Here is a 27,546-nt window from a genome sequence, read left to right as displayed (position 1 = left end):
TAATTTTCATCAGAAAATAAAAAAAGGAAGAAAGTTGTCATCTTCCCAAAGCTAATACAGTATTTAACTGGTCTGTATTCACCACTTAAATACAGACTGCTTTTCCTGAATCACTCTTGAGAACTCCTGAAAAATTGTTTGATATGAGAATAAATAACATATCCAGGTCAAACATAAGGTTCTTTTGAACATACAGATTACAGATACCCAAGTTAATATCATCCCATAGTAAGTTTTCACATGTTTCAAGTTAGGTGCATATACGTCACCTAACTGATTAAAGTAGGGCTGTTGTAGAGTATTGGACAAAAGATGTGTGAAATGGACATGGCAAAACGTTCATGGCAAAACCAGAGTCACCAAATACAAATTCCCAAATTTTCAGATCTCGGTCAAATTTGACAACCGGTGAATCGGTTTCCTTTCACGTAAAAATTGTATGCTACTCTGGGGCGTGACTGTGACAAAGGTGTTAGGAGTTTGTCCAGAGGATTGGTGGTTCAAATCCCTGCTTAGTCTTAGTTGTTGTATCCTTGGGCAATACACTTCACTTGCCTGCTGTTGGTGGTTTACCACTATTCCTGTGTGAACGCAAATCGGTGAATGACATATTGTAGTGTGAAGCGCTTTGTGGTCCACTGGAATAAATAAAGAACTCTACAAGTACATTTACCATTTCCTTTGCTGGTGTATCAAACGGAGCGACAGTACATTGATGAGACATTCACGACTGTAGGCTAAGAACATAGGCACTAATCTCAGATGTAAAAATAAATAATAAAAAAAATCTCCATTTAAGATGTTGTTGCATTACATCTGATATCCAAGCTACTTAAATGGGCTTTAAGTGTGCAGAAATGTGCAATCTCAATGAGAAACAAGCTTAGACTCAAATATACTAGTAAAAAAAAAAGAAAAAGAAAAACATAAGAAGTCCTGAAGTCATGCAAAAAGTAGGAACTCAGCAGTTTGAAAAAGGGCAGTCACTGATACACAGGCTATAGCCAGGAGATGACTACCACATGCCGTTTCATGTGCTTGGACCCATCCTTTAAAGCGGTACACAGCCATTCCCCTGGTTACAAACTGCACTTCACGCCCAGGCTGCCCCGCTTTTTGTGGGCTGCATTTCAACACCCGGAATCTCCAGCTGTCATCCACCTTTGGTTTCTTAACTTCAACTCGAGATCTTTTTTTTTTTTTTTTTTTAAACAAAGCCTTTTATCCTCTCATACGCAACACAGTTCCTGCCTTCCCTCTTCTGGGACAACAAACTAATTAGTAATTAAAATGCTCATGGTCAATTGGGCAAATTATTGCACAGTATGCCACACCTGAGAGGGAGGTAGGAAATGAAACTATTAAAAAGAAAAAGAAAAGAAAGCTTGTGTGTATGCATGCTAAAGGTATCAGGGAGGAAAAAATATATATATCATTAATCATTTACGGCGTTCTACAGAAGTAAAGAACCATCCGAAGTATTTACAAGGAACTGCAAACCACACTATTTACTTGAACATAAAAGCACGCAGACATTTTTATTTTTTTACAGCTGTGATCCAGGCAAAGCCCTCCAGTGACCAGGTGTTTTCAGACTTATGCAGCTGTTGAGAGCAAAAGCATCCATCAATCAGCGGGGGGCAATGTTCAAACAAGCAGCCGTGGCGAGCCCTGGGATCAGAGGCTGCATGTTTGATGTCCACCTTAGAAGTAGAGGTCATTAGCGTGCTTGTCACCCTGTAGTTATCGAGAGTATTTCTTTAACCATATCAGCTGATGACGTACAGTATATATCCTTTAAGGAGCGTTGTGCCTTCTTGAAGTTTATCCAAAACAACATGGCATGCAGTTTGTTTTACTTCTCTTTAAAAGTGAGTTTTACATGGAGGCACACACACACACACGCACGCACAGAGAGAGTAAACCTGCACATGTGTTTACTGTACTGCCGGAGACATTCCATCTCCGGATGGCGAGCTCCACCGCCCAGAGGCATGAGCACAACACCGACAGTCAGAGGGGATCAAGCTGGTGAATGATTAGGAACAGTCCCCTGGCAGTCCTGTTCCTTTCTGTGGTAAACACAGCATTTAGAGCAATTAAGCTAATAATTTGACAGCGTCAACCTTTGCACTTTGCCCACAGTTCTGCTTTTTTTTTTTTTTTAGTTTTTCCTATTTTTTTCCCCCCGCTCTCTCTCTTTGGTTATTTCCTCTCGCAGCACATCTTGCTGTCAAAAAGTTTATAAAAGCAGCTGAAACATAGGAAGAAAAAAAAATACAAGGAGTGCGAAATGACAGTTTCACACAGAGCCATGCCATGTACTGTATGTAAATGGCCGTGGTATCAGATTGCGAAAAATAAACGTTTATTTTTCTTATTCCCCACCACTCATCGTCTGTGGCTTTTATGAGAGTGTGGCCTGCCAAGTGGGAGCAGAGCAGAGGAGAGTGGCTCCAAAGTAACACAAAAGAAGCTTGCAAAAGTATTTGTACTCCTGGAAATGTGATATTTTGTCACATTATGCCAGCAAACTTCGATGCATTGTTCTTTTTTTTTTTTTGCAACTTTTCGATTTTATGCAACAGAACCTCACAAAGAGGCATGCATTCATGAAATGGAAACAATTGTATCAAGGGTGGTGTGATTATACATTACACCCACTTTTTTTGATACATAAAATCCAGTCCAAGCAGTTGAAATAAGTTCATTTCAGTATGAATGTGAATGTTCTTTAAAGAACTCGCAGGACAGTTTGGAGAACATTAGTGAAGTTTGTGAATACCAACACAAGAACAGGGTTTGGTTATGCCGAACTTAGAAAATCTCAAACTAGAGTGTTCTTATCGCTACTTAAAACTGTAACCTCACACAGACAAGGAGAGCATTGATCAGAAAAGGTGCCAACAGGCCCAAGGCAATGATGGCAGTGCTGCAACTCATGAGGGAAACTCTGCTGACAAGACAAGCTGTTAAATGTGCACAGTTGTGCCAAACAGGCTGGTTCACATTTTTTTTGTCACTGGCCAGATAGGAGACAGAAAAATGTGGGAAAAGGTGCAGAAGGTGCAGCAGAATAATGTCAAATTTTCAGGGCTTTCTTCATCGATGGGGGGAGGGAGAAGGAACAAATAAACTTAACTAAACTGACTGGTGCGTCCCAGGAATATGTCCTCCTGGGACGAATAGCGCTGCGGCTCAGAGAGTGAGAGACAGACAGAGAGATTTTTTTTCCAGAGTACTCGAATCTTAACAATAATCGATAGAGTCCTCAATTACTAAAATATTCGTCAACAGCCCTAGAAGACCGATTCAGCTAACCTGGAAGAAAACTGTTAAAAGTTTGCAAACATTCACCTTCCAGCCAAACAATGACGCTAAACATACAGCCAGAGCTCAAAGGGACGATTTTGATCACAGCATAATCATGACAAGGGCATGTGTTAGAATGACCTGGTCCAAGTCAAAAATCCAAGTTAAACTGATATTCACAGTTGCTCTTCATCCAATTTTACCAAGCTGCAGTTATTTTGCAAAGAGAAAGAATGTGGTCCTCCAGATGTCCAAAACCAACGCATTCAACAAAAGCCGTGCAACTGTGATCACACCGTAGGACGGTTCTACAAAAGTTACTCACTAAAGTGAAAATGATTACAAATGCAGGGCAGACTTTGAAAGCCGTGCGTCCCTTTTCTTTCACCGTGCAATAAAGCTCTATTTTATGTTGGTCTGTCGTATAAAACCCCATTAAAACGTAGTTAGGAGATGACAAAATGTGGAAAAAGTTCAAGGGTTATGTTTCTGCAAGATTCTGCAGGTGTGGCAGGACGTTTCTGAGCCGTGAGCAAAAGTCTTGCTTCTACGTCTCTACTGTGAAGGAGTCTCGGGTTGAATTCCTGGTGCAGTGCCAGAAATATTGCAGCACTCATCGATACTCTAAATCCCAGCTCCACATTTCTACCATCTTCCAATTTTCTGCACCAAGAAATACTCAGAAGGTTAACGGTAGAACGAGCAGATTTAAAAACCTCTTACATTGATTTTACTTTTATCCACAATCATGAAAGGAAAGAGAAAAAAAAAAACTCAATGCTGGCACAAATTATTTCATTAAGCAGTTATTGTCAACACCCTAAATGGCTTTTCTTAGCCCTGAAGCTTCACTTAGTCCTCATGATGCACACACACACACACACCCCCACACGCACACACACACCCCCACACACACACACATAAAAAGTACTGCCAGTTAATTTGAACATTCATGGCACATGAGGAGTTTCTGTTGTTCATGGAGGCTTTGTCCTCCATAAAGCTTTAGTGCCTTCAGCTGAGCACTCGAGCGGCCTTCTCGCAGACGGTCCTGGGTGAAATACGGACCTCACACAAACCCATACACCCATAAATCCCCAAAGCACACAAACACAGCCATGGAGTAATGTGACCCTCTGTATATCACAAGAACCAACAAGGCTCTAATGCTCACTAAGAACAGAGAAACGCTCGAGCCTCATACAAAATATATATATATATACTTTATATATATATAAACTGCCTAAACTCCATGCTGACATGCACTCTCACTTATTTCCCCAATTCAGCTTTCTGCTGGCAAAGAGTCCCACTTGGTAGAAGTGAAGCCAGACAGACTCCTGTAGCATCTGAGATATCCATAGAGCTGCAGTCCCTGAAGGACAGCTCTCTTTACAAATCTGACTTCTAAGCAACCAAAAAAAAAAAAAAGAAAAGCTGTTCAACATCTTCACAAAGCTAACCTGAAAAAAGAAAAAGAAAAAAGGAAATGTAAAATCCACTTTTTGAGGTTCATATCATGCTATCCCCTCATCAAGTGTTGCTTTGATCCATTCATGTTTGAAAATCCTTGAATCCCTGTTGGCGGCCACTATGGGGTGCCTAGACCTAAATGCGTGCTCATAAAATGATGAGCTCACCTTCCCCCACACCGTCTCCACTCGGCTCCTTCAGACTAGCAGCAGCAGCAGCGACTAGCGAACTCCGTGAATCTGCTGAGCTCACATTACTTCTGAGTTCAGCGCTCCTAAGAATTGTTGTAAAGGGCATCAATGGGCAGCATGGAGAGCATTGTTGTGATGACATGCTAAAGGGAGCGTGTCGGAAAGGGTAGGAGGTTCTTAAAGAGACTGAGGCCAATTTCAAAGCATCAGATATGGTAATGATGCAAAGGAAAACATGTCGTCCTTTGCATATGAAGTGCTATAAAATGGAACAATGTCACTGAAAAACACAAAACACCCTGCTTTAATATTTAGATTCATAAACACAGTGCTATACCATATTTCAAGAGGGGTTTTTTGTTGATTTTGCACATTTTGGCTTGCAGCAACTGAAAGCTCAAAGTGCACCTTTCTCAGAAATGCAGGTATTTCAGCCTGCAGTCCATACCGTAAAGTATTTGCACTCAGTGCTTCGTCTGAGGCTCCTTTTGCACAAGTTACAACGACGTAAAGGTGACCATCGCGTGGCTCTACTGAGAGGTTATGGAAGCCCAGCTCGCTGTAATTGTGGCCTTTAGCTTGTCTGCATTGTCGGATCCGCTTCCTCTGTCTTTTTCTTGACAATACTGCAAAGATTCTGACTCCCCACCCAAAACATGAAAACTTCACAGACTGTGGAAATTTGCACTTGACGTTAAGCAATTTGGATTCCATGCCTCTCCACTCTTCCTCCAAACATTTGTGGCTTCTGCTCACAATCAAGTGAATGGTCTCAACCTCCAGTCCTCAAGGGGACGTTGTCCTGTATCTTAAAGCGGCTTTTTGCTTCAAAATAACAAGAATCAAATTATCAGCAGGAACTTTTTCTGTGTCGAGGGGAAGAAAATAAATAAATACTTGCCAAGCATATTCAGGTGTGGAGGACCAGGGCCATGTCGAAGTGGTTCAGGAAAACCAGCTGTTGAGGAGTTTAATCTCGCTTTCTTAAAGCTATGGATGCAAGTTTATTTTTTCTTCCATCAAACTTTATTGCGCTTGAGTACATCACTCTACAAGCAGCATGCTTCCTTAGAAACAATCTTTTGTGGCTTCCTTTGTTGAAGATATCAATGACCCTGCTGGACAACTGTCAATGCAGCAGCACACTTCCCCCATGATTGTGTAGGTCACAAAAGAAGAGAATAATGCTTCACATATACCTCTCTTAATGAAGCTCAGTTTCACATGGGTTATTTCCTAACTCCTAATTGTCAACAACAACAACAAAAAAAGCCTCAGTGAAAATCTTTTCAAATATTGTCGCCAAGTTGCCTTTATCTCAATCGATTCATGCAGGTTCCAGACCTTTGAGGATGACCTCCAAGTCGTCCCGTAATATGTCGAACGTGCTGTGTCTGGAGCTGGTCTCTGGGATGATGTTCTTTTTCAGCCATCCTCCACAGGCATATTGATAGAAGTTGTCACAAGGATCCACGGTAGCATCCATGTTCTCAATGAGGCGAGACGCTGCAGGAAATTGAGAAGGCAAGCTTTAGGTTTATCGGGAGGGGAAAAGAACGTCCTGAACAAGTGTGAAATAGTTGAGCTGGAAGAAGCCCCATCAAATTATGCAGATGAAATACAATTTAGTTCTGCTAGGACTGTAATAAAACTTACAAAGAGAGAGCACTGGAAGGCAGGGAAATAAATTGGTGAACAACAAAGCAGAAGCAAGACAGAAGAACATAATGAAGGTCTAGCTGATGAGAAAGAAGTCTGAGCATTGACAAGAGTAGCCACGCTTCATTTAATACAGGTGTGTGGCAAGACACGGGTGTTCCAGACAAAAGGCCTGTCAAAATAAAACAGGAAGTCTCCTCAATTAAGACAGTGAAAGTCAAAAACTCCAAATGAAAACTCCACACATGAAAAAAACCCCGAATCAGTCCAACATCACAGGTCGAAACAAGTTCAACTTTGAATTAAGTCTTTTTCAACAACTACTTACGGCCGCCTGATTATAGATGCTCCAATGTCACTAATTAATACTCTGGTATTCTGGGAAATATGTTTAATCATCTTACACCAAAGTGTTCAAAGAGAAGATTAGCTAAGAACCTGTTGAAGGACGAAGGCTGCAGCTGATTAACTGAATGCAAGAAAAAGGAAAGCAGCAAAAAGCTCTGATTACAGTGATCTAATCCTCCTACAAAGCTAAAGGGCCAAAACGCTCACTTCAGAGTGTTTTGGCCCTCTGATACCAACACAAAACTTAATGTGTTTATTCCTCACTGGAAAGTGAGGTGAAATTATTTAAGTTGGGGATAAACGCTAAGAATTTACTGAGGTTGTTTTGATTATTTTCACTGATTTAAATAAATAAAATGCACAGTGAGCACCCAGAAGTTTGCACTGAGTCAGGCTACTTTTGCAAAGCTTGTTGCAAGGCAAGAGCTCTTTAGTAAAGCCGAGTCGTAGGTCTTACAATGTAAGTGGAAACTAAACAGTTTGAATTTTTAACTAGAGAAATTGGGAAATATTTTTTGTGGAGCACCTGCTTATAAAGCTTTGTAAAATATTTTCTGCCGGGGCGTGCTGTGGTGGCGCAGGGGGTTAGCCGTTTCAAGGCCTTAGTCCTCGACACGGATGTCGTGGGTTCAACTCCTGGTCCCGACAACCTTTGCCACATATCCTCACCCTCCCTACTGTCGCAAAAATACGAGCCACTAGCGCTGCAAAAACTCTTCGGAGAAAAAAAAATAAAAAAATATTTTCTGCCAAGAAATAATTGACAGTACCACAAAGAAAAAAATTTAAATGGATTTTTTTTTTCCTTCCCCCCCCCTCACCCCTCTTCTGTTTAGGTGCCATTCCCAGACAAGTAAAATCTTAACATTAGCAAAGATAAAACAGCGTAGCGGCAGTAATTAGGTTTTGTTCAGGCACCAGCAGTGAAGGTATGTTCAATTAAATTACAGACGGCTGCTCACTCGGAGATCCCTTGTGACAAGGCTGTCTATCAAATCTGACTGAATTGGGACACCAACACTGCAGAAATGCTGCCGAAATAAATTGGCATCTGTTGCTGAAAACTGGCACCAAAGATGTTCATCTCTTACTTATTGTTGTCGTTTTCATTTCCCTGCCAACACATTGTTCTCCCGCGCACAATGTGGGTCTGAGGAGGAGACACGGTGATGAAGCACTTTGTCGTCGTGGATACGATTGAAGGAAGGATAGGAGGTGCCGCTTTATCAAATGAAATGCTGGGATAATGGATAATATCAGTTACATTTGCACCAGTTGGACTGTGAGAATAAGAGAAAAAAATATATATTTGACAAAGGTTCCCTTCTGCTCTGTCATAGTGTCTTCCCCATCACCAGACACTATGTGTATTTTATGCATATCTTTAAACATTTCTGACTTTTACCCAGCCTTTCCAAGGCGTTTTGGAACCATTCATTTTTCTGCTGAATAACCCTCAGATCAAACATTCATCAGGAAATTCGCTTTAATGATTTTCTGCCCGTCACGGTTCTATTAATTGTACAAAGTCATCCAGCTCCGAAAGCAGACTACCGCCATGTTTGGTTGATAAATTGATGAGGGTTTTTTTGTTTTGTTTTGTTTTTTTTGGAAAATGGTGTGCTGCTTTTACAGAAGATAGAACAAGACAGACAAGTTCCACCTCTGCTACGTCAGTTACACAAAATGTAAACTTTTTGGCATGGGGGCCAAAAATGCCAAGTTGAAATACACAAAACTTTTAGTGTATTTTCTTTTAAATTCTAATTTTATTTTGCCTGCTAAATAAACTATGCTAACAAAAGACTGAACACTTTTGTCACCCCCAATAAAAAAAGCGAAGCAGTGGGATTTATTTGACGAGGGAGCAGTAAATCAACGTAGTTGTAAAACAAAGAGAGAGAAAAAAAGAAAAAAAAGTCTTGCTAGTTGGACAGATGAAACAAGAAATTGTGAAGTCAATTTTTCAGGTTGATCGTTTGTTTTTCTAGATTCATTTGCTGTGTTTTCAGCAACAACAACAGGATGCGGCTTACTTTTGTTGTATTTTGCCAAGTTCATTAAATGGCAAAACGAGTCTGTTTCTTAATGTGACGCGCTGGATATTTTTTGCTCCCTAATAACATTTAATGTATTAGTCTTTAATACATTAAATTAAATCAGCTTGTATTTACCGTAATATTTTTAAACGTGGACCTGCATCAACCTGTTTATCAAGGATGCAAATAATTTTCAACATGACATGTTTTTAACTAAATGTACATAGTAGAAAGATTCATATTTTTTTCTAAACCTAATCTCACTGTGTATTCATTTATTGTTTTTTGAGATACGTCCGTTTCCTATAAGAAACAAACTTCTTGGTTGAATTAACATTTCTATATGTATTGGGGCTGATCAGATCTGTTTTATTGTGGTTTTGACTGAAAGAGAACATGTCTCATTCGAAGAGGCCATTTTCAGTGAGCATGTCTAAAATGCTTCTGCAGCAGCCTCACTTCTCCCAGGCCGGCTCCCTCTGGGAGAAGTCAAAGCCTTCAGGATGAAACAATAGAGAGAGAAAACAAACAAACACCAGCTGCTTACCTGACTGCGTGCAGTCGGCTGTGGTGCAGATTTCATCTGCAAGAGAACGTAAAACACGTTTCCATTACTCAGTGGGTTTTTCAGCACTCAAGTCGTCATTGTGTCTAAATCAGTTCCTCCTTTTCTGCTCTTCTTCTGCATTTCTTTTTGTTAATGAATTTGTTGCACATGCGTAACAAAACTCCTCTCAAGTGAGACATTCCCTCTGCCAGAAATGCGTCAATCAAGTGACACTTGGATGCGCCGACAGATCAGCAGATTGCAATCTGACCTTTAATGCGGCGCTTTGTGGGTTATACGAGTCAGCGCACATAAAATAAACACAGCTGAGTGTAAACATGGCTGCAGAGCATAGCCAAGCCGTTCAGTGTTCATTTCCCTGACAAAGCAGCTTACACGTTAATAAAGCACAAGGCTGCAAAAATTAATAATGGCTCAACACGGCCACAAAAGCCAGACGAACTCCATCAAACTTAATTGGATGACCTTTTCTGTCAGGATTCTGCCATCATGACCTGCTGAACTTTGTCAATAATTAATCTATAGGTCACCTGCCTGTGATAACTCAAACCTCATTTAACTGCCTATTTTAAAGCAGAAGCATGGAGTGAAACCTAAGATCTGACATTGAACTAAAACAAATAAAAGGCTTCAGCCTTGCTTCTCAATTCTCCGTTTTTCTTCATACATCACTCCTTTTTGAAAAAAAAAAAAACAAGAACATTTTCTTGGAAATATGCAGTTCCTAGAATCAAGCCTACATGTAGAAATTTGAGAGTGTTTTTGAGTCATGAAAACCTTTTTAAGGGGACCTTTGAACACGTATGCATATTTTTCTTTTTTCTTTGTTTTATTCTGTGCCAGAGACTGCATTGAACACAGTGGATAAAAGCTCACAGAACAAGTGTCTTGTATCTGAGGAAAGGGCAGCACTTGTGCACGGTCTTTTGTGCTTACCGCTAACCATGAAGTGAAACCTAATGAACGTCTCTGACAAAATCCTTTTGGCTAGATGATTCACTTGTTTTCCTTACACAGTTCTTGCTGTTTGAGTTTGTTAAAGACAAGGGAAAAAAAACACATAAAAACATGTCTGTATCAGTGCTAAGCCTTAATTAGGACACTCACCAGTCTTCTGGGTGGCAAACAGGATGACGAGGGCAACAATGACGATGAACAGCAGAGAGACGATGGTAATGAGGCCAATTTCCAGAGAGGTCCAACGGGGCTTCTTTGCCGATTTTGGAGTATTGGTCTCTGTCATTCTCAGGTCTCCTCTTTCACCAGCCGGCTGTATCAACTCACCTAATGGGGTGATAAACCATTAGTCAATTCATTAACTAAGCTCTTCCAGTCACAGCTTCCCGTTACTCTTACTGAATAAGATCCTGTTTTCTCTAGAACCACTAGCCATCAGTTTCCAAAAATCCAAAGAAGCTCAATAGAAGGGACTCGATGCCTCCAGCAGACACCATGAGACCGTAACTAAATGGCGAGGTCACCATCACTGTGGTAACCCAAAATATGGATGGGAACAAAGACAAACCGGGACTTCAGGGTGGATTTCCTCTTGCTGACTGGGTGATATGTGGTCTGACCTCTATTTTGTAATCTCTCCTGCAGCCCTCAAATGCAGTCGCAACATCGACAGTGTCACCACAGACAAAACGGATTTTTGTAACTTTCCTGTTCGTTTGGAGAAAATGAGACCGTGGAAGGTGTTGAGAGACTTCTCAGAGGTTGCATCACTGATTAGGAAAGTAAGGAAAATACAAACTTCTTCTTGGTTGTGCGACTACAATATTACCATGACGAGTATAAAATGTTAACTTTTGTAGTTAACATTTAAAAATACAATGAATCCAAGAAGGTTATCTCTGACAGGAAATGAGACAGGTGTCTGAAAATATAATCACACTACGTAAAGGGAGTATCGGTTTTATTACAATAAATTCTCTTTATACACTTCCCAATAATGAATTAAAAAAATCTATTTGCCTTACAAGCAAACATTTCTTAGGCTTACCTTTTTTGTTTTTTACTGGCATTGTAACAATTTATCTTAGCTGATGGGCTCCGAGTCTATGAGGATGAAAATCTACTCGTCATCCACAAATTCTCAATCTGAACTTCTACTGGACCAATCGTTGCCTCCAGTCGGAATAAAGATGCTGGTATAATTAAAAGTTTGCTTTAATCCTAACTCTTAAGGATGAGAATATATTTGGGCCATGAATCTACTGTAATGCACATGCATAAAACAAATACCTTCCCGGATAACGTTACTCAAATTGCAACCATTAACATACAATATTCCTTTCATAGGAATTTGGGACAATTGTTGCATCTCCGTTTTAAATGAAATCAAATATACCATCGTGTGTGTATTTGCGTCTCAGTTATTATGTGGAAACTGCGATGTAGTGAAATTGTTCTATTGCACTCAGTGGTATACCAGGCAAATGTTATACCTGAATAAAATTGAAATTCTGGTGAATGTTTTCAAAGAGGTGTCAGCAGTGACCATCTAATCCAATGCTGAACTTATTTTCTAGGGAGATGTTTTTGTGTCGTGTGTTTTTTTTTTGTTTTTTTCCCCCCAATGGAAACACTGGAAGCCGTTTCAAAGCAATGCATTTTAAACTTCTCCATAATTTTTTATTTTTTTTTTAAGAAATGCTTTTGTTTCAGCTTGAGACACTGAGTTTACCATAAGGTACTTTGTAGACTACAGGATTCAGACCCTCCGTACTGAAAATGGAGCGTCTGGCTCCACAAAAAAAAAGGCTCTTCAAACCAATAAAACATGACACCTGGAGGCTCCTGAGGAATTATGATGAGGTGAACTGAGAATGGGTTGGTTTTTGTTATTATAGCAAAGTCAATATCAACCCATTAGCTCAGTAGCTGAAAAACTAAACGGGAGATTACCGAGATTTAGAGAGGATTAAAAAAAAAAAATCTATAACTGATGCAACTTGAATGCTAAATCTAGTTTGTTGTTGTTTTTTGCCAGAGTTATTTAAATATCCAAGTCTGTTATCAATATTTGATTTGATCAATCAACTGCTTCCCTAATGAGACGCAAATATAGAAGAACACATTTAACACTTTTCCAAAGCCCGCCTATGTTTTGACACTGACACAAATGTGAAAACAAGAAGTGGAAAGCAGAGATGAAGGACGAGCCGCAGTCATCATTAAAAAAAAAAAAAAAGGACAAAAAGAAGGAAAATAGAGCAAGAGGTGAGAACAACTGAAGTTCTTACCCTCGCGGCTCTGCACTCCAGATCAAGAAACAGCAGAGCGAGAGAAAGAGGGGAAAAAATAAAAAAATAAGCAGCAGCAGCAGACAAAAAGCCAGACTTTTCCACTGCTCCTTACAGTCAAGTGTTGTTTTCCTCTCAAGGGCCAGGAGAGAACTTAACAAAGTTCATGTAACAAGCACTTAAGTCTATCTGTGAAGGTCTGAAGGCAATTAATCCTTAATCCCTCAACAGCGCCGCATGGAACTCGCGCACACAGACGCGCATCCACAGCCATGCTCCGGCACACTTTCTACAAGCCAGTGCCATGAGGTGTCTGCGCAGATGGGTGGGTCTTGGTGCGAGCAGCCCAAGATGAGAACATCGCATGACCAAAGTCTCTTTACTCCCTCCGAAGGAACAGGCCCCATCATTTAAGGCGCACGCGTACGTTTATTACTGGAAAATATTTTCCTGCTGAGTGTCAAATTGCCCCATCATTCCTCTGCATGACAAAACAATACACTGACGTAAAGTAAACTTCCCTGATTATGGTCATTATCCAACCCCATTATCACACACGGCGACTTTTTTCTCCTCCTCCCCCCCGCGGCTCCAAAAGCAGCCGTGATGACATCACCGCAGGTCACGAGATTTAGTACAGGAGAGTGACGACTGAATGCAGCTTTACAATCAGCAGGTGAGGAAATGAAGTAGGAGATATTGAAGAGAAAAAAACAAACAAAAGACAGTGGGAGGACATAAGTTGACTTCCTGACAGCTCCTCTATGTCTGCAGGAGAGGGCAGGAAAAAAATAAAATAAATCACAGATTTCTGTGACAGCGATCCCACAGCTCTAATAAAACTGCGTGCATGTCAGCACCGGAGACTATGTGTGATCTTTATTCCCTCCAGCTCTGACTGCCAAACAACTGAATGTCAATGGGATTTATTGAAAGGGAGGAGTGGCTAGGTTACACACACTGGGCAGACTTGGCTTTTAAAGTCAGTGAAACTCACCCTACACGCTTCACAGTCAGTTTTTTAAATTTCGCTTTGTAACCTCATTGTCAATTGTCATCGGATGGAATATGCCTTTACGACTTCTTTGCTCTGTGTACAGTGGTGTAAAAAAAAAAAAAAAAAGTATTTGTACTCTTAAAAGGTTTCTTGGGCGGAATTCAGCCACACTGGAAGGTTTCTGCTTAATGTGATGCTGCAGCATTTTAAATGGATCCAAGTCCAGATTTTGACTACAGTTCAAACCCTTTATTTCCTTCCAGGCGGCGGACTTGCTGGTGATTTTCCGATCATTATTCTGCTGCATAATTCAAGTGCTTTAAGCTTAAGGTCTTAAAACCAATGTTCAGATATTCTCCTTCAGGATTTTCTGAAGGAGGGAAGAAATTATCATTTTGTTCATTTCTTCCATTGTGTGCCTGTTAACCATCTTGTAGTGAGGTACTTAAATCACAGCGTGTCAGTTTATCTTTTTATTTTGGACCAGTTGGGTTTTATGTGACAGATTGTGATGCCTTGATGAAACTAACTCTATAGATGACCTCTTGCTGATTGGATCATTTCTACTGAAGTCATCTAACCAAATTTGCTTAGAGTAGGCCAAGCACACAATATAGAAGATTACTTCAAATCACCAGTCATAAAGAAAGGTACAAAATGTCCCCGAGGCAGGTATGAATTGGTGCACGGTCAGAATGAAATGACCTGAGGCAAAAAGCTACTTTTTTTTTTTTTTTTTTATAAAGAACCGACCCAAATTGCAGATGTAGGAGGTAGCAAAGTGGGATTATAACCAGCACCTTCTCACAGTCATTCTGGTACCGACATCGTCCGTCTGTCAAATCTGTATTTCTCAGGGAAAAAGTCTGAAAAGACTGGATGAATCCAGGAAGCCATCCTGGAGTCTGTGGTGAGCCTCCCGTCTGGCGCTGGGCTCACGAAAAATCGCTGGGTCACCTTGGAACTGACCTCTTGATCGCCTAGCAGTTGCCTATAACTTCCCCCCCCCATCTTGAGTCAGTTCTTTCTACCGGTATGACATCTGATTTCCTTCAATAGAAAATCTTTTACCCATTAGAATGAGTAGGATTTAACTGGGATGTAAGCAATTGACTTTGGACCAGTGGATGATTGGATTGAGTTGACCTTGACATGATATTTGTACTGTACATACAGTACAGACCAAAAGTTTGGACACACCTTTTAATTCAATGAGTTTCCTTTATTCTCATGACTATTGACATTGTAGATTCACACTGAAGGCATCAAAACTATGAATAACACATGTGGAAATATGCACTAAACAAAAAAGTGTAAAACAACTGAAAATACCCCTTATATTCTAGTTTCTTCAAAGTAGCAACCTTTTGCTGTGATTACTGCTTTGCACACACTCTGCATTTTCTTGATGAGCTTCAAGAGGTAGTCACCTGAAATGGTTTTCACTTCATAGGTGTCCTGTCAGGTTAATAAGTGGGATTTATTACCTTATAAATAGTCATGAAAATAAAGAAAACCCATTGAATTAGAAAGGTGTGTCCAAACTTTTGGTATGTACTGTATATGTACATATAAATAAGCTGAATTGGCCTGTATGCTTCACATGTGTATTATGACTGTGGATTTTTGGTCCATTATAAATGCAAAGTTTTTGAAAAGTAAGCATACGGACCTGTTGCCTTTCCAGTTAAGGGGCATATCAAAACTAAGCATAAAAACTGCTTATTGACAACTTATTGTCGACTATTGTGTCTTGTTACTGCTTGATGCTTCTTTAGGGATCATAAACTGTCCTACTCAAAGTAAAGCTTCTGTTGTGGAACCTTATAAGGTATTTGTGCAGCACATTTTCAGCAACACCGCAATTCAAAGTGCTTTATGTGAATTAGAAGGGAAAACGACACAACAAACCAAAGGAAATCGCAAAAGAAGAAAACAAAAAGGTATAACCCCATGTTTAAGAATAAGTAGTCTGTGATTTATAAACTAGTAGGAGTTTCTCCGGACTCTTGTTCTGATTATGTTGATCTAAGGTAATGAGTTCTCTAGATAAGCTAATAGGAGTTTCTCTGGACTCCAAGTTTGTTCTAATTCCTGCTTTGAGTTTTACCATCACATAAGTGCTCATCAATGATGTCTTTAAGGATTTTTACTCCACTAGACAGAGAGAAAGGAGTATCTACGACTTTAAACTCAGAACTCGCAGTGTCCAGGTATAGTCTGCACCTTTTATTTTTTTTATTTATTTGTAGCTCTTTCAAATGAGGTTTGGGGTTGGATGACGGCTTCCAAAAAGGCAAAAGACTTAAAACTCTTGTTCTCCACGCTCTCCATCTACACGGTCTCTCCGACGTGATCCATCTAAAACATTAACAGCCGCAGACCTCACAAACTACTTTGAAATTAAACCCATCGTTCAGCGAGACATGACACCAAACGTGTCTGCAAATCAGCAGAGCGAAGTCACTTTTTTCTGCAAACTGCATGCGACTCCCTGAACACATGGTGCACCTACATGAGTATCAGTAGAAACGTGGCCTACTTTGCATTAAGGTATAACAAAAAAAAAGAAAAAGAAAGAAAGGAGTTCTCAGCTCAGGGCCTTTGGCTCCAAAAAAAAAAAAACACTACTTTTGAGAGAAGAGACATGAAGCCCAGAGGTGATGTGATCTAGATAAGAAGCACACCTTCTTAACTCGCTTTCCTGAATGCGAGTAAAAATAACTTTTAAAGGGATATTGCACCTACTGGTGCAAATAAAGTAATCGGAGAGGATGCCCAGCTGGACCACCGCTTTCCAGCTGGAGCCAATTTACTAAACTGTCAAAAAAACCCCAGTGATAAAAATATCCAGATATGCAGCGCGCGCGCCGACTGCGTGCCGGCGTCTCATCTCCTGTTGCACGTTGTGAACTCCGTGGGGGGGGGGGGGGGGGGGGGGAGGAGGAGGAGGGGGGGTGTCATGATCAACTGGTGCACGCTGCCCCGTGTCACCCATCCGGTTACAGCACGCACGCCCAAAATAAATAAATAAAATTGCATTTATGCGCACGCACCCTCTCTCGCTCGCACGCACGCATGAACACACCAATCAAGGCAGATGGCACCGCGTCGCGTGTCCGGCTCGGGGTGCATGTGGCGACTTACCAGATATGTCAGGAAATTTTCGGTCGATGATATATATGGGCATCACATCCACTGATCAGATATCCATCAAATCCTCAAAGGGAGCGCAAACAATGCTGAACAGTCCGCCACTGATGAGCCCTCTGCTTAAAACCCTTGATTTAAGGCAGACGCGAGCCCGTTCCCGCCTCCCTCTTCTTCTTCTTCTTCTTCTCCTCCTTCTACCTTCAGCTCTTTGTTCTAGAAGTGCATATTCAGACGGACGCGAACACGCTCCCGCGCACGGATCCCCTTTCCACAAGTACCAGAGCCGCGCCGTGCATCCATCTACCCGGAGAGGATCGCTGAAGGAGAATGATCCATCAGCGGCGTGGCGCAGCGCAACCGCTCAAGTGTGAGATCCACGCACACGCGGGCGGAGAGGAAGAGGGGTCCCATATTCATAAAGCCCGTGACATACAGCTCAGACAAAGAAGTGTAAAGGTTCCGAAGTTCCCTCTGCACACGGTCGGAACCTCGATGTGTTGGTGCGATGTCAAAGAGCGGCTCCGCGGCGATGAGTTGCGCCTTGATGGTTTCAGGGCGCAGGTTCAGCTCGGCAGTGGGATGAAAAGATGTGCTCCACTCTCAACTAGTTTTCACGCAGAGCTCCAATAGATGTTAAGCAACACGGTACCATATAGACTGGCAGTCCGTGCCCTGGGCGAGCCTCTCTGCATTGTCTCCGATGTGCAAATGCACGAAATTGGTTCGACAAGAATGAGAAAAGGAAGAGAGATGTTTAACTATTTTTAAAAGAAAATAATCTGAAGTTATTTGAATTGTTATTTTGTTTGTTTCTCTTGCACAAACATGATGCTCCAAAGCTCTCCTTGAAACAGTGTATATAGGACAGGTCAACTCATGTTCAGCAGGTATGTAGCTTTTCGGCTTGCATCAAATTGAGGTTCTCTTGATGCCAATAAATAATAAAATAAGAACAGATGCTTTTTTAAAAAAAATCTCAAACAACCTCTGTTCAGAATAATCGAGTTCAGGTTTGATCAGCTGGCTATGGCTTTAATTTAATTACTTCCTTTAATAGAGGTGATCAAAAGTCCAAAGTTACAAAAAGGAATCTAAAAATCGGTTGTCGTTTCTTTTTGTAGGCCAGAATCAGGAGTTGGCCACATTTCCAACACAGAGGGAAGTCCAGACACTATTGGCTAGAAATGGCAAAAATAAATAAATAAATAAAATAAAATAAAATAAAAACTTGGTGTCTTGTTCTTGAGTGATGGGTAAGTAAAGCAGAAGATGTGTTCTATGTTCCTTCTGGCCTGTAAACACCAGGGGATCTTACAGAATCCTGTAAAGCATGTTGCTGGATAGAGGGATGTTTAGGTGTGTACACAGTAAAAATGCCAGTGTTAAAATCTCAGGTGTAGTGTTAAATAAAGAGTGTGAGTGTTGTTTTGACACCACACAGCTTTAAAATAACACTGCAAGTGTAAACTCCGTAATATTTGCGCTGTTAACTTCCAGTGTTAATTGGTTGGTGTTGCTTAAGCCCCGCCTTCGCGTAACGGCTGCAGAGCACGTTCTACCTTCTGTCGTCACGCCACCAGTCAGTCGATCGGTACGGCTTCATTTCGCCCACGGAAGACGCAATTCTTTCCTAAAGGTGAGCTAAATATTCATACATGACCATTGTTTCGTTGGAAATATGCTTTTTAGTTTGAGACTTCAAAGAGTGCACGATATTCAACCCATTTTGCATGGAAAATCCACCAAATTCAAGGTCCCGCCGTTTTGCCAAATCTAGGCGAACGGTAAATTTGAATTCTGTTATATTTGGTAAGTTCTAGTTGTCATTTTAAACCATGGATAATACTTGTATATCTGTATTATTTGAAATATTGGCGATGTGTGTATCTAAAAAGCTAACTTTGCAAACGGCTAGCCTCCGAGAGGATGTGGGGATGTTTTTTTTTTTTTTAATTCCGTGGCGAAGTTGTTCGTTACGTCAAGGAAGCAGTTCATTTTCCGCAAGGTTACACTCAAAATAAAATAAAAAAAGTTTTTAATCCAACATAAATGTCGAATGTGTTCAACTCTTTATATAATTTATGGACTCATTGTGGCTGTTGTCTGGTTCATCAACTTTGCAATAAAGTGTTGCTAGGGAAGGCTACACTTTTGAGAGGGAACGCAAGAGAGAGCGAAAAAAAATAAATCCCCATGTCCACTAGAGGGCCCCGTAGACTATACCAGTAGCAAAGCAAGAGTATAAAATGCCACGTTACGGCTAGCCGATAAGGTAACCGATTCTGACTAGCTAGCTAGCTCAACACTCTAGCTTGGATGAAGTTTATATAGTTGACAGAGCTGACGTGTTCAAAGTGATAGTGGAAGTGATAAAGGGTTGGTTTAAAATATCTGTAAGGTGGCAAAGCTTGGACCGTGTCCCGTTTTTGTTACACAGAAATGCTGGTTCAAGTGGAGCATCAGACCGTCCAGAAATGGGTTCGGGTTCCAGTGACGGATGACTGCTATGATTACTTGAAATTCATGCTTGAGGGTAAGTTGAGTACTAAATATGTTGTTGCAGCTGCCATTAAATTAAGTGAGCTTAAGGTAGTTTATCTTAAATTATGTCCCGAATGCTTATTAATCAACCCCTGTCCTTGTTCAGGTAATTAGTATATTTGTTTCCTTCCAGTTCATGCTAAATTCAATTTGGCAAGTGAAATCTGTGTAGACCTGAAGGACTCTTCTGGAGTTGATGTGGATGCTGATATTTTTGATGAACTCCTGAGGTCTGCTACAGTATCTTTCAAAGTAGTCACTAAGCAGTTTGGTAAGATTTAAAAGCATTAAAACAAGTGTTCCTTCTAATGCATTTTAAAAATATATAAATCTGAAGTTAATTTTAAGTTGTTTGCTAATGAGTCTTCTAAACTTTGTACAGTGGGCACCGTTGACGAGAGTGAGGTAACAGACGCTTCCTTCAGTTCTGAAGATGGGTCAGCCTCGTCAGTTCAATCTCCAAGCTCAGCGATCTCATCTGCTACAGTGATCACAGAGAACACCAAAGCACAGAGACGACGACTGGCTGAAGGACCACCTGACAGCAAGATGGCAAAAGATGTGAGTTGTGTCAAGGTGGGAAATAGAATGATGATCCATTTTAAAATTCATACCAGGATGACATGTGAAATCTGTTGCAGATTGTCTATGTGGCTCTACACCAAAAACCAGGGGGGGAAGATGTATTAAAAGAATACAACAAGACCAAAAGTCTCTCTGATCCAACAAGAAGGAAACTTGTCAATATTTTAGTGGCAGATATGATCGAAAGTCATGGGTATGTACCAATAAACCTCAGCCTGCTGATTGGGGGCCAGAATTTAACCTTGATATTTTGTAGTACTTTGTGTAGTACTTTTAAAAGTTAAACATGTGTATGAAATCCACAGAAATGTTGGAATTGTCTGAAAAAACATCATTATTAACATAATGATTATTTAAATAATTAGTAATTGCTGAGAATGGGGTTTCTATTTATAACCTTTGCTTAATTGGTGTGAGTTTGTTTAACCCCTATGTGGAACAGGAATATTCTTATTGAATTGTTTTTTAGGAGAGTCCCTCCTGTCAATGTCCGCATCACCTATGCCCTGGGAATTGTCACCCTCTTTCCCAGTTTGAAAGATAATTGCTCACCAACTGGCTATGTGAGTAGCTGAAGATTCTCTTCTTGGGTCATAATTTGGTTGGATTTCTTTCTTTTTTACAATGTGGATTAACCATGTAACTGTCCTTTTGAATACAATGTAATTAATATTTTGTGGTTTCTGTTCTGGGATAGGAGCATTTCTACGATCCTCAAAGTGGACAGGGCTACCTGGCCTATCGTTTGAAAACCGTTCAGCGTAACACTGCAAGCGACTTTAAGAGGAACTCCCTGTCTGCTCATCAAGGCGGCCCGAGAACTCAGAGGGAGACCTCCACATCTGAACAGCTGTTTGGTGATGGATGCAAAGAAGCAATGTCCATAATGAAGCATGCATCAGACCAGGACGTTGTTAAGGGGAAAATGAAGGCAACATTTAAGCATAGACAGAATATGCTACATGATCTGGACCAGTCATCACTCATCTTGGATCACTTCCCAAGATTCTTGGATACACCAGGCTTGGTGAGAAACTCTCAGATTTGATTAACTGAACTTTTGAATTGGGTTTTTTGATGGTATTTTGTCTTCTGTTAGGTTGAGCAGGACTTCATCATGCTCTTTGGAGAAGACATCTCGGGGAAGTTCATTGCAAGATGGCCAACGTTCTACAAACCGAAGGTCATCACTGTCAGCAAAAGCCTTCGACAGAGCGTTCACCTGGATGACCTTCTGTCTGCTCAGGAGGAATCAAGTGATTATGGTATGTATTGATAGATAAATATGTTCAACAGTCTTTTCTATGTATGCATTCTAAACATGGCTTGTTATGATTTTATCAGAATGGGATAGTGACTTGGCGGCCATTCTCCTGCTGGTTCATCTCTTGCCTCCAACTGCCAAAGGGAAGAAACATGTAAAAATTAGTGCAACTGAGGCAGCTGATCGTGTTGTGAAGTTCATGAAGGTATGTTTTTGACATGAATTATTGTGCTCCAATTACCGTAAATTGATCTCATTCTTACAAGACTGTAAAATGTAAAGTCATTATTTGGCGTTATTTGTATTATAAATTTATAGTTATTTTTGGAGGGGATGGGAGAGATCAGGGTTAATTTTATGACAAAATGGAACAAAAAGTTGGTTATGGGAAAATAATGGCATAAAGAATTGTATGAGCCCATTAGAACTGATCTTTTCACTTAAGCTCACAGGAGTTTCCTTGCAAGTCGCATCCCCTTTTGTGGCATGTTCACAGCTAAAGGAAGGTGGAAAATGTTCTTAATTTGTTGCTAGTGAGGGACTAAAACCATTATTTCTAATGTGCTGTCTTTTAATCTTAGGTGGGGACAAGCATGGCGACATTCCTTGGAAAAGTTGGATCTGCACAGCCCTTCCTCCTCTGCGTTGGAGAGAAGAAGAGCAGTATTCAGAAGTTCTACATCATCCTGGATCAGAAGCCCATTCCTTGTGTGGCACAGACTGCAGTGGCTGCCTTCGATGAACTTTTTAAGGCGCACTTTGTGTTTGCTGTGTCCTACGATGCAACCCTCCTCAACTTCTACACATTCATCCAAACAACAGTTTATGGGATTGATGCGGCAACAACAAAGGAGAGCCCCAGAGTCAAGGAAATCAGAGTGAGAATTAACAACACTTAAATATGCCAACATGTTACATTTGTAAGGTTCAGCACAGAAATTCTTTGACTCTTTTTCAGCATTTGAAATTTAGTCATGCTTTGTATCCAGGGCACAAGTTGCGTTTGAAATGTGGGGAACATAGCTGTTCATCTGTTTTTTACACGTATTCTGGGTTCAAAAAGCACTTGATGAAAGCACATGGAGACACTATTGCCATAGATTCTGTTTATGTGGACAAAGTTGGAACAGATAGTATTGAGACCGATGATGTTTGTGCTGATGACACATTGAGTAGTACTTCTGTTAGTCAACAAAGTCTTCCTAAAAAGAGGCAGTTAATGGACATGTGTAGCTCAGTTATTGCCCAAGTTCAAGCAGCTGGAGTTTCTGAAAATATTGTGCAGTCTTTAACTTGTTCAATGGAAGAGGTTGTTAATGATGTTCATATTCAAGCACAGGATGCTGTTCTTACATATCTTTCATCTGAAGTGAATGAGCAAACCTTAAACAAAGTCAAAGAATGTTTTGAGACCATGGAAAATCCATTCACACACCTTAACACTGAAACAAAGAGGCAAAGGTATTTTGAAAAAAAATGGAAAATTGTTGAACCAATAGAGCATGTCCTTGGAGTGCGTTATGATACACGTTTGAATAAAACGACAGGTGTTTACAGTCAAATTCCTGTTAATGACAAATTTATGTATGTACCTATTTTAGGAACTCTTGAGTCATTGTTTACCAACAAAGAACTAAGTACTTGCTTTCAACAAGTAAAGTGCCATAAAGAAGGGATCTATATAGACATCAGTGATGGTTCCTATTTCAGAAATCACTCATTTTCAGAGCAAGAACATGCACTCCAAATACAGTTGTATTACGATGATTTTGAAACAGCAAATCCACTGGGACCCAAAAGGGGTTCACATAAACTTGGCTGTATTTATTTTATTTTAAGAAACTTACCAGCTAAACTAAATTCAGTTTTGATGAACATTCATCTTGTTTCTCTTTTTCATGCTGAGGACTTGAAGAAGTATGGTTTTGGTCCCATCTTGGAACCTCTTATTAATGACTTGAAATGTCTTGAGACGGAAGGTATTAAGGTACCATTTTCTGACGTACCATTAAGAGGTTCAGTTGTTCAGGTTACTGGTGATAATTTGGCATTGCATAGCCTTTTTGGTTTTGTTGAATCATTCAGTGCAACTTACTGTTGTCGGTTTTGTTTAACTGATAAAACAAAGTTTCAGTCAGTATTCAGTGAGGATAACCAAGACCTAATTTTTCGCACTAAAGAGCTCTATTCAGAACATTGCAATGCTGTGGCACAAAATCCCACTCTTGTACATTCTTTTGGTGTAAAAAGAGAGTGTCCTCTTAATGCACTACAGTATTTTCATTGTTCAAACAACTATGCAGTTGATATTATGCATGACCTGTTGGAAGGTGTTGTGCAGTATGAACTTCAGCTTCTTTTTCAGTACATGGTTAGGACTTCTATAGATTTAAACACCCTTTCAGAAAGGATACAGAGCTTTAACTATGGATACCTTGAGAGAAACAACAGACCTAGTGCAGTCAAAATGGATGGTAGCAATGACCTGGGCCTCAGTGCTATTCAGTCGTGGTGCCTCTTGCGCAATACACCTTTGATTTTTGGAGATCTGATTGACAGGGACAACAGTTACTGGAGAGTAATTCTTCTTTTGATTCCAATTGTCAATATTGTGTTCTCACCAAAAATCACAGATGGTATGACTTATTTCTTAAAGCATTTAATTTCTGACCATCATAGACTCTTTAAGTCTTTATTTACAGATAAGAAGTTGATTCCAAAACATCATCTGATGATTCATTATCCCAGATGCATCAGAAAAATAGGACCACTCATCCATATGTGGTGTATGAGATTTGAAGGTAAACACAATTTCTTCAAGAAATCTGTAAAGAGCTTTAAGAATATAACTAAAACACTAGTAAAGAAGCACCAGAGGCAGTTGGCATTTCATTGGGAGAATTTTTACTTTCAAAGGTTTCAGTTTGGCCCTCTTAAAGATTACCAAACAACTGAGTTAGATTGCAGTGGCGTCTTAAGGTCTTGTCCCAGATTGAATGTGCCTTGTGTATCCACAACTTCATGGCTAAAAAGCTTTGGAACAGAATACCACATTGGAATGATTGTCTGTACAAGTACTGAAAATGAAATCCCTGTTTTTCAAAAAATACTTAACATCATAATCAAGGATGATGAAGCATTCTTTGTGACTGCTAAAGTCATTACATAGTGTTTTGATGATCATCTGAATGCTTTCAGTATAGAGATTGTGGATGATGTGTTTGCTATTATTTGTGTCTCTAATCTGATATATTATCAGCCTTATGACAGGCAGTTTTCAGCTGCTGATGATGAAAAAACATATATTGTGCCCCGCTGCTGTTTTGTATGAGCTGTGCATTGAAGGTCTGTAATACTGAAATGGATTTAATAAAAGTTGAACTTTCCATTTCTGTGTATTGTTTTGAATATTTTTTTACCACTGGATTTAGTTGATATTGACACCTTGTGGGGTCAATTATTTACCTTTTTAACACGACATTATGTTTTGAGGTTAACACTACACCGGTGTTACTTTTTGACATTATATTTTAACACTAACACCGTTGTAATGTTAATGTGACACTCGGTATTGTTGAATATTAACAACATCTGGTGTTAATTTAACAAAAAATGGGTGTCAACCTTTTAACACTTTGAAAAGTGTTACTTTAACACCAGCTGACTTGGACACATATAGACACTTTGTGGGTGTTAAAATTAACACTGTGGGTGTTAATTCAACACTGGCATTTTTACTGTGTATGTACGCGTTGGAAGAATTTTATATTTTATCATCATTCACTTGCTTTAGAATGATAATTGTGTTTAAGGTCCATAGCAGTTTGAAAGAACTTAATGATTGAAAATAGAAAATAGATCTCAGAGAGAAACAGCTAAAAATGCTTTGCATGATCCTAAGGATGTTTATAAAATATAATAATTATATAGAATTGAGAACTTAAAATATTAGATAAGAATGTTGATTATTCCTTCTAGGCTGAGAAAGTAGTAGAAAAATAGAATAAATTACAAATGAGTTACAGTGGGAGCATTTTATTGGAATGAGAATCAAGATAAAACAGAGAAGATCTTTAGAGAAACAGGCCCCAACTGGAAGAGGAATTGCCCAGATAACAACAAACTACAGCATGAAGCTGATTCTAGATATTTTCACAAACCGTCTTTTTAATAATGACCAAAATTTTGTTAAAATAGAGAAATATTCTTAAATCCACAGGATTTATTGATTACTGATTCAGTGAAAAATGAAACTCTCTTGGTAAATAGAAATTGATCAAACAAAGGAAGTTTTGGTAAACTTACAAGCTTTGTGGTAAAAGGATACTTTAGCTTAATTTGAAGCATTTGGCTGAAGAAGGCCACAAAGTTAGCGAGAACAAACTCCAAATGTGCAAAGAAGAGGTGAAATATTTAGGACACAAACGATTGAAAGGTCATTTTATGACCTCAGTGTTGGTTCAACAGCATGGAGATAAAATGAAAAGAAATAGGAGAGAATGTTGCAAATAAAAATAAGAAAATAAAAATAAGCAGAAAAAAGCAACAGGTTTGTTAAGATCGGACAACAAAGTGCAATTAAGACATATTCTATGATAAGAATGTTAAGATGAAAAGAATAATGAGACTCCAGCAAAAGAGCTGAAACCGTAGAAACCCAGACAACAGCTCAGCAGGAATGCAAATCATTTTCTCTCCCATCATTTAAAGTACCTCCTGACAAAATACCAGAATATAAGTTACAATTTTAGTAGGGGAACAACAAAAGGTTCCCCAAAAAGGTTTTTAAGTTTAAATTAAAATTAGATGAAACTAAAACATATCTCATGATACAAGTGCCAAATCCTAATGAAGCAGTAGAAGAATCAGGAGTTTCTCCTGAAATCCTTATCAGCTCTCTTTCCTGCCTTAAGATCATCCTCCTCCAAGAGGTGAGAGGAAGTTCATGAAAGGAGGGAGTGAGGCTTGTTTTGTGGTCTGTCTGACAGTAGAGAAGTCATTATCACCGCATAAGGCAGGATTTTGATGTAGTTTTAGTTTTCTAAATTCAGAGAACAATTTTCTCAGAGTAGATTGTTTAAGTAAGCAAATGATTTATGAGTAATGAAATAATATGGGACATTTTAAATGTTTCACAACTGCAGAGAAAATAATAATTTGGTATTGTGATCCCTTGAGTTCACATCCAGAGAGGATGACAAGCAAGTGTTAAGGTGCCAACCTGAACATTATTCAACTTAATACCTCGATTTAGGTTTTGATGAGAAGAGAGCTGCTTGTTAGTTCCACGTCTCCAGCGCTGGGATCAATAAAACTTAGGAATGCACTCTTTAAAAGGGTCCCTTTCCTTTAGATTAGCTGATTTGAATGAGCAGAAGTGGCAGCATCAGCAGAAATATAAGTGTTAGATATAGAGGAACAAACTATTATGCACAAAAGGTAATTAGAGACATGCAACAGCAAAAGCCTCAATTGGAAAAATGATTGTGGATAAATAAAAGGGCAGCATTGAAATCTCTATTTAAAGTAGTAGATACATTTCATGCAAATGCATCATCAGGGGGGTTATGGATTTACCTTTTATATTACTTGATTAGATTACTGGAACTTATACATGTTCTGATCCGTGCTAAACAAAACCCACAGGGAAACTTAAGACCAAGAAGAATAAAGTTTCCAGAACCTAAGTATCCTTTTCAAGTGATTCATATGGATTTTCATAGAACTAAATCAGAATGAAGGAAAAAATATTGTTTGGCTATAATAGATGAATACTCTAAATGGATAGAGTTGTTCTCCACTAAAAGATGCTCTGATGCTCTAAAGCACTTTGCAAAGAGATCATTCCCAGATATGGAAAACCTGAACGAATTACAATAGGGTACATTTGTTAACCAACTTGTTAAACAAAAACAACGTAGGATTGATTTAAAACATCATTGTGCCGGCTGCCCTCAGAGTCCTGCATTAGTGGAGAGGAACATTAGGTTCATCAAACAGTAAAATGACACCCAGGTGGGTCAGAGATGCGGGATTATGATGATTTTTCTAATCTAGATTTTTGTTTTGGTTTACATCTATTTAAAATGACTGTGAATAAAACTTAAAATTCTACTACCAGTAAAAGGCCTAGAGAAAAAGTGGTGCATCTGGTAAATGTTTGGATTT

The 27,546-nt window shown here is 39.6% G+C and overlaps 1 protein-coding gene across 4 annotated transcripts in view; it reads right to left on the bottom strand.

Annotated features, from left to right (window-relative positions):
- LOC116737452 (neprilysin) overlaps positions 1–17,668 on the bottom strand; it is a 53,112-nt gene extending 35,444 nt beyond the window's left edge. The window contains exons 1-4 of one of the 4 annotated variants that reach the window (XM_032590597.1): positions 16,983–17,668; positions 10,698–10,874; positions 9,570–9,605; positions 6,321–6,482 (exon numbers count right to left, since the gene is read on the bottom strand). In XM_032590597.1, the coding sequence (XP_032446488.1) occupies positions 6,321–6,482; positions 9,570–9,605; positions 10,698–10,874; positions 16,983–17,025 (418 nt within the window). In that variant the 5' untranslated portion in view covers positions 17,026–17,668. The other 3 variants (XM_032590601.1, XM_032590600.1, XM_032590599.1) reach the window with 3 other exon arrangements.
- Between the last annotated feature and the right edge of the window lie 9,878 nt (positions 17,669–27,546).

This window comes from Xiphophorus hellerii, chromosome 18, assembly GCF_003331165.1.
Source record: "Xiphophorus hellerii strain 12219 chromosome 18, Xiphophorus_hellerii-4.1, whole genome shotgun sequence".
Classification (NCBI taxonomy): Eukaryota; Metazoa; Chordata; class Actinopteri; order Cyprinodontiformes; family Poeciliidae; genus Xiphophorus; species Xiphophorus hellerii.
This window is presented reverse-complemented; position numbering and strand designations above follow the sequence as displayed.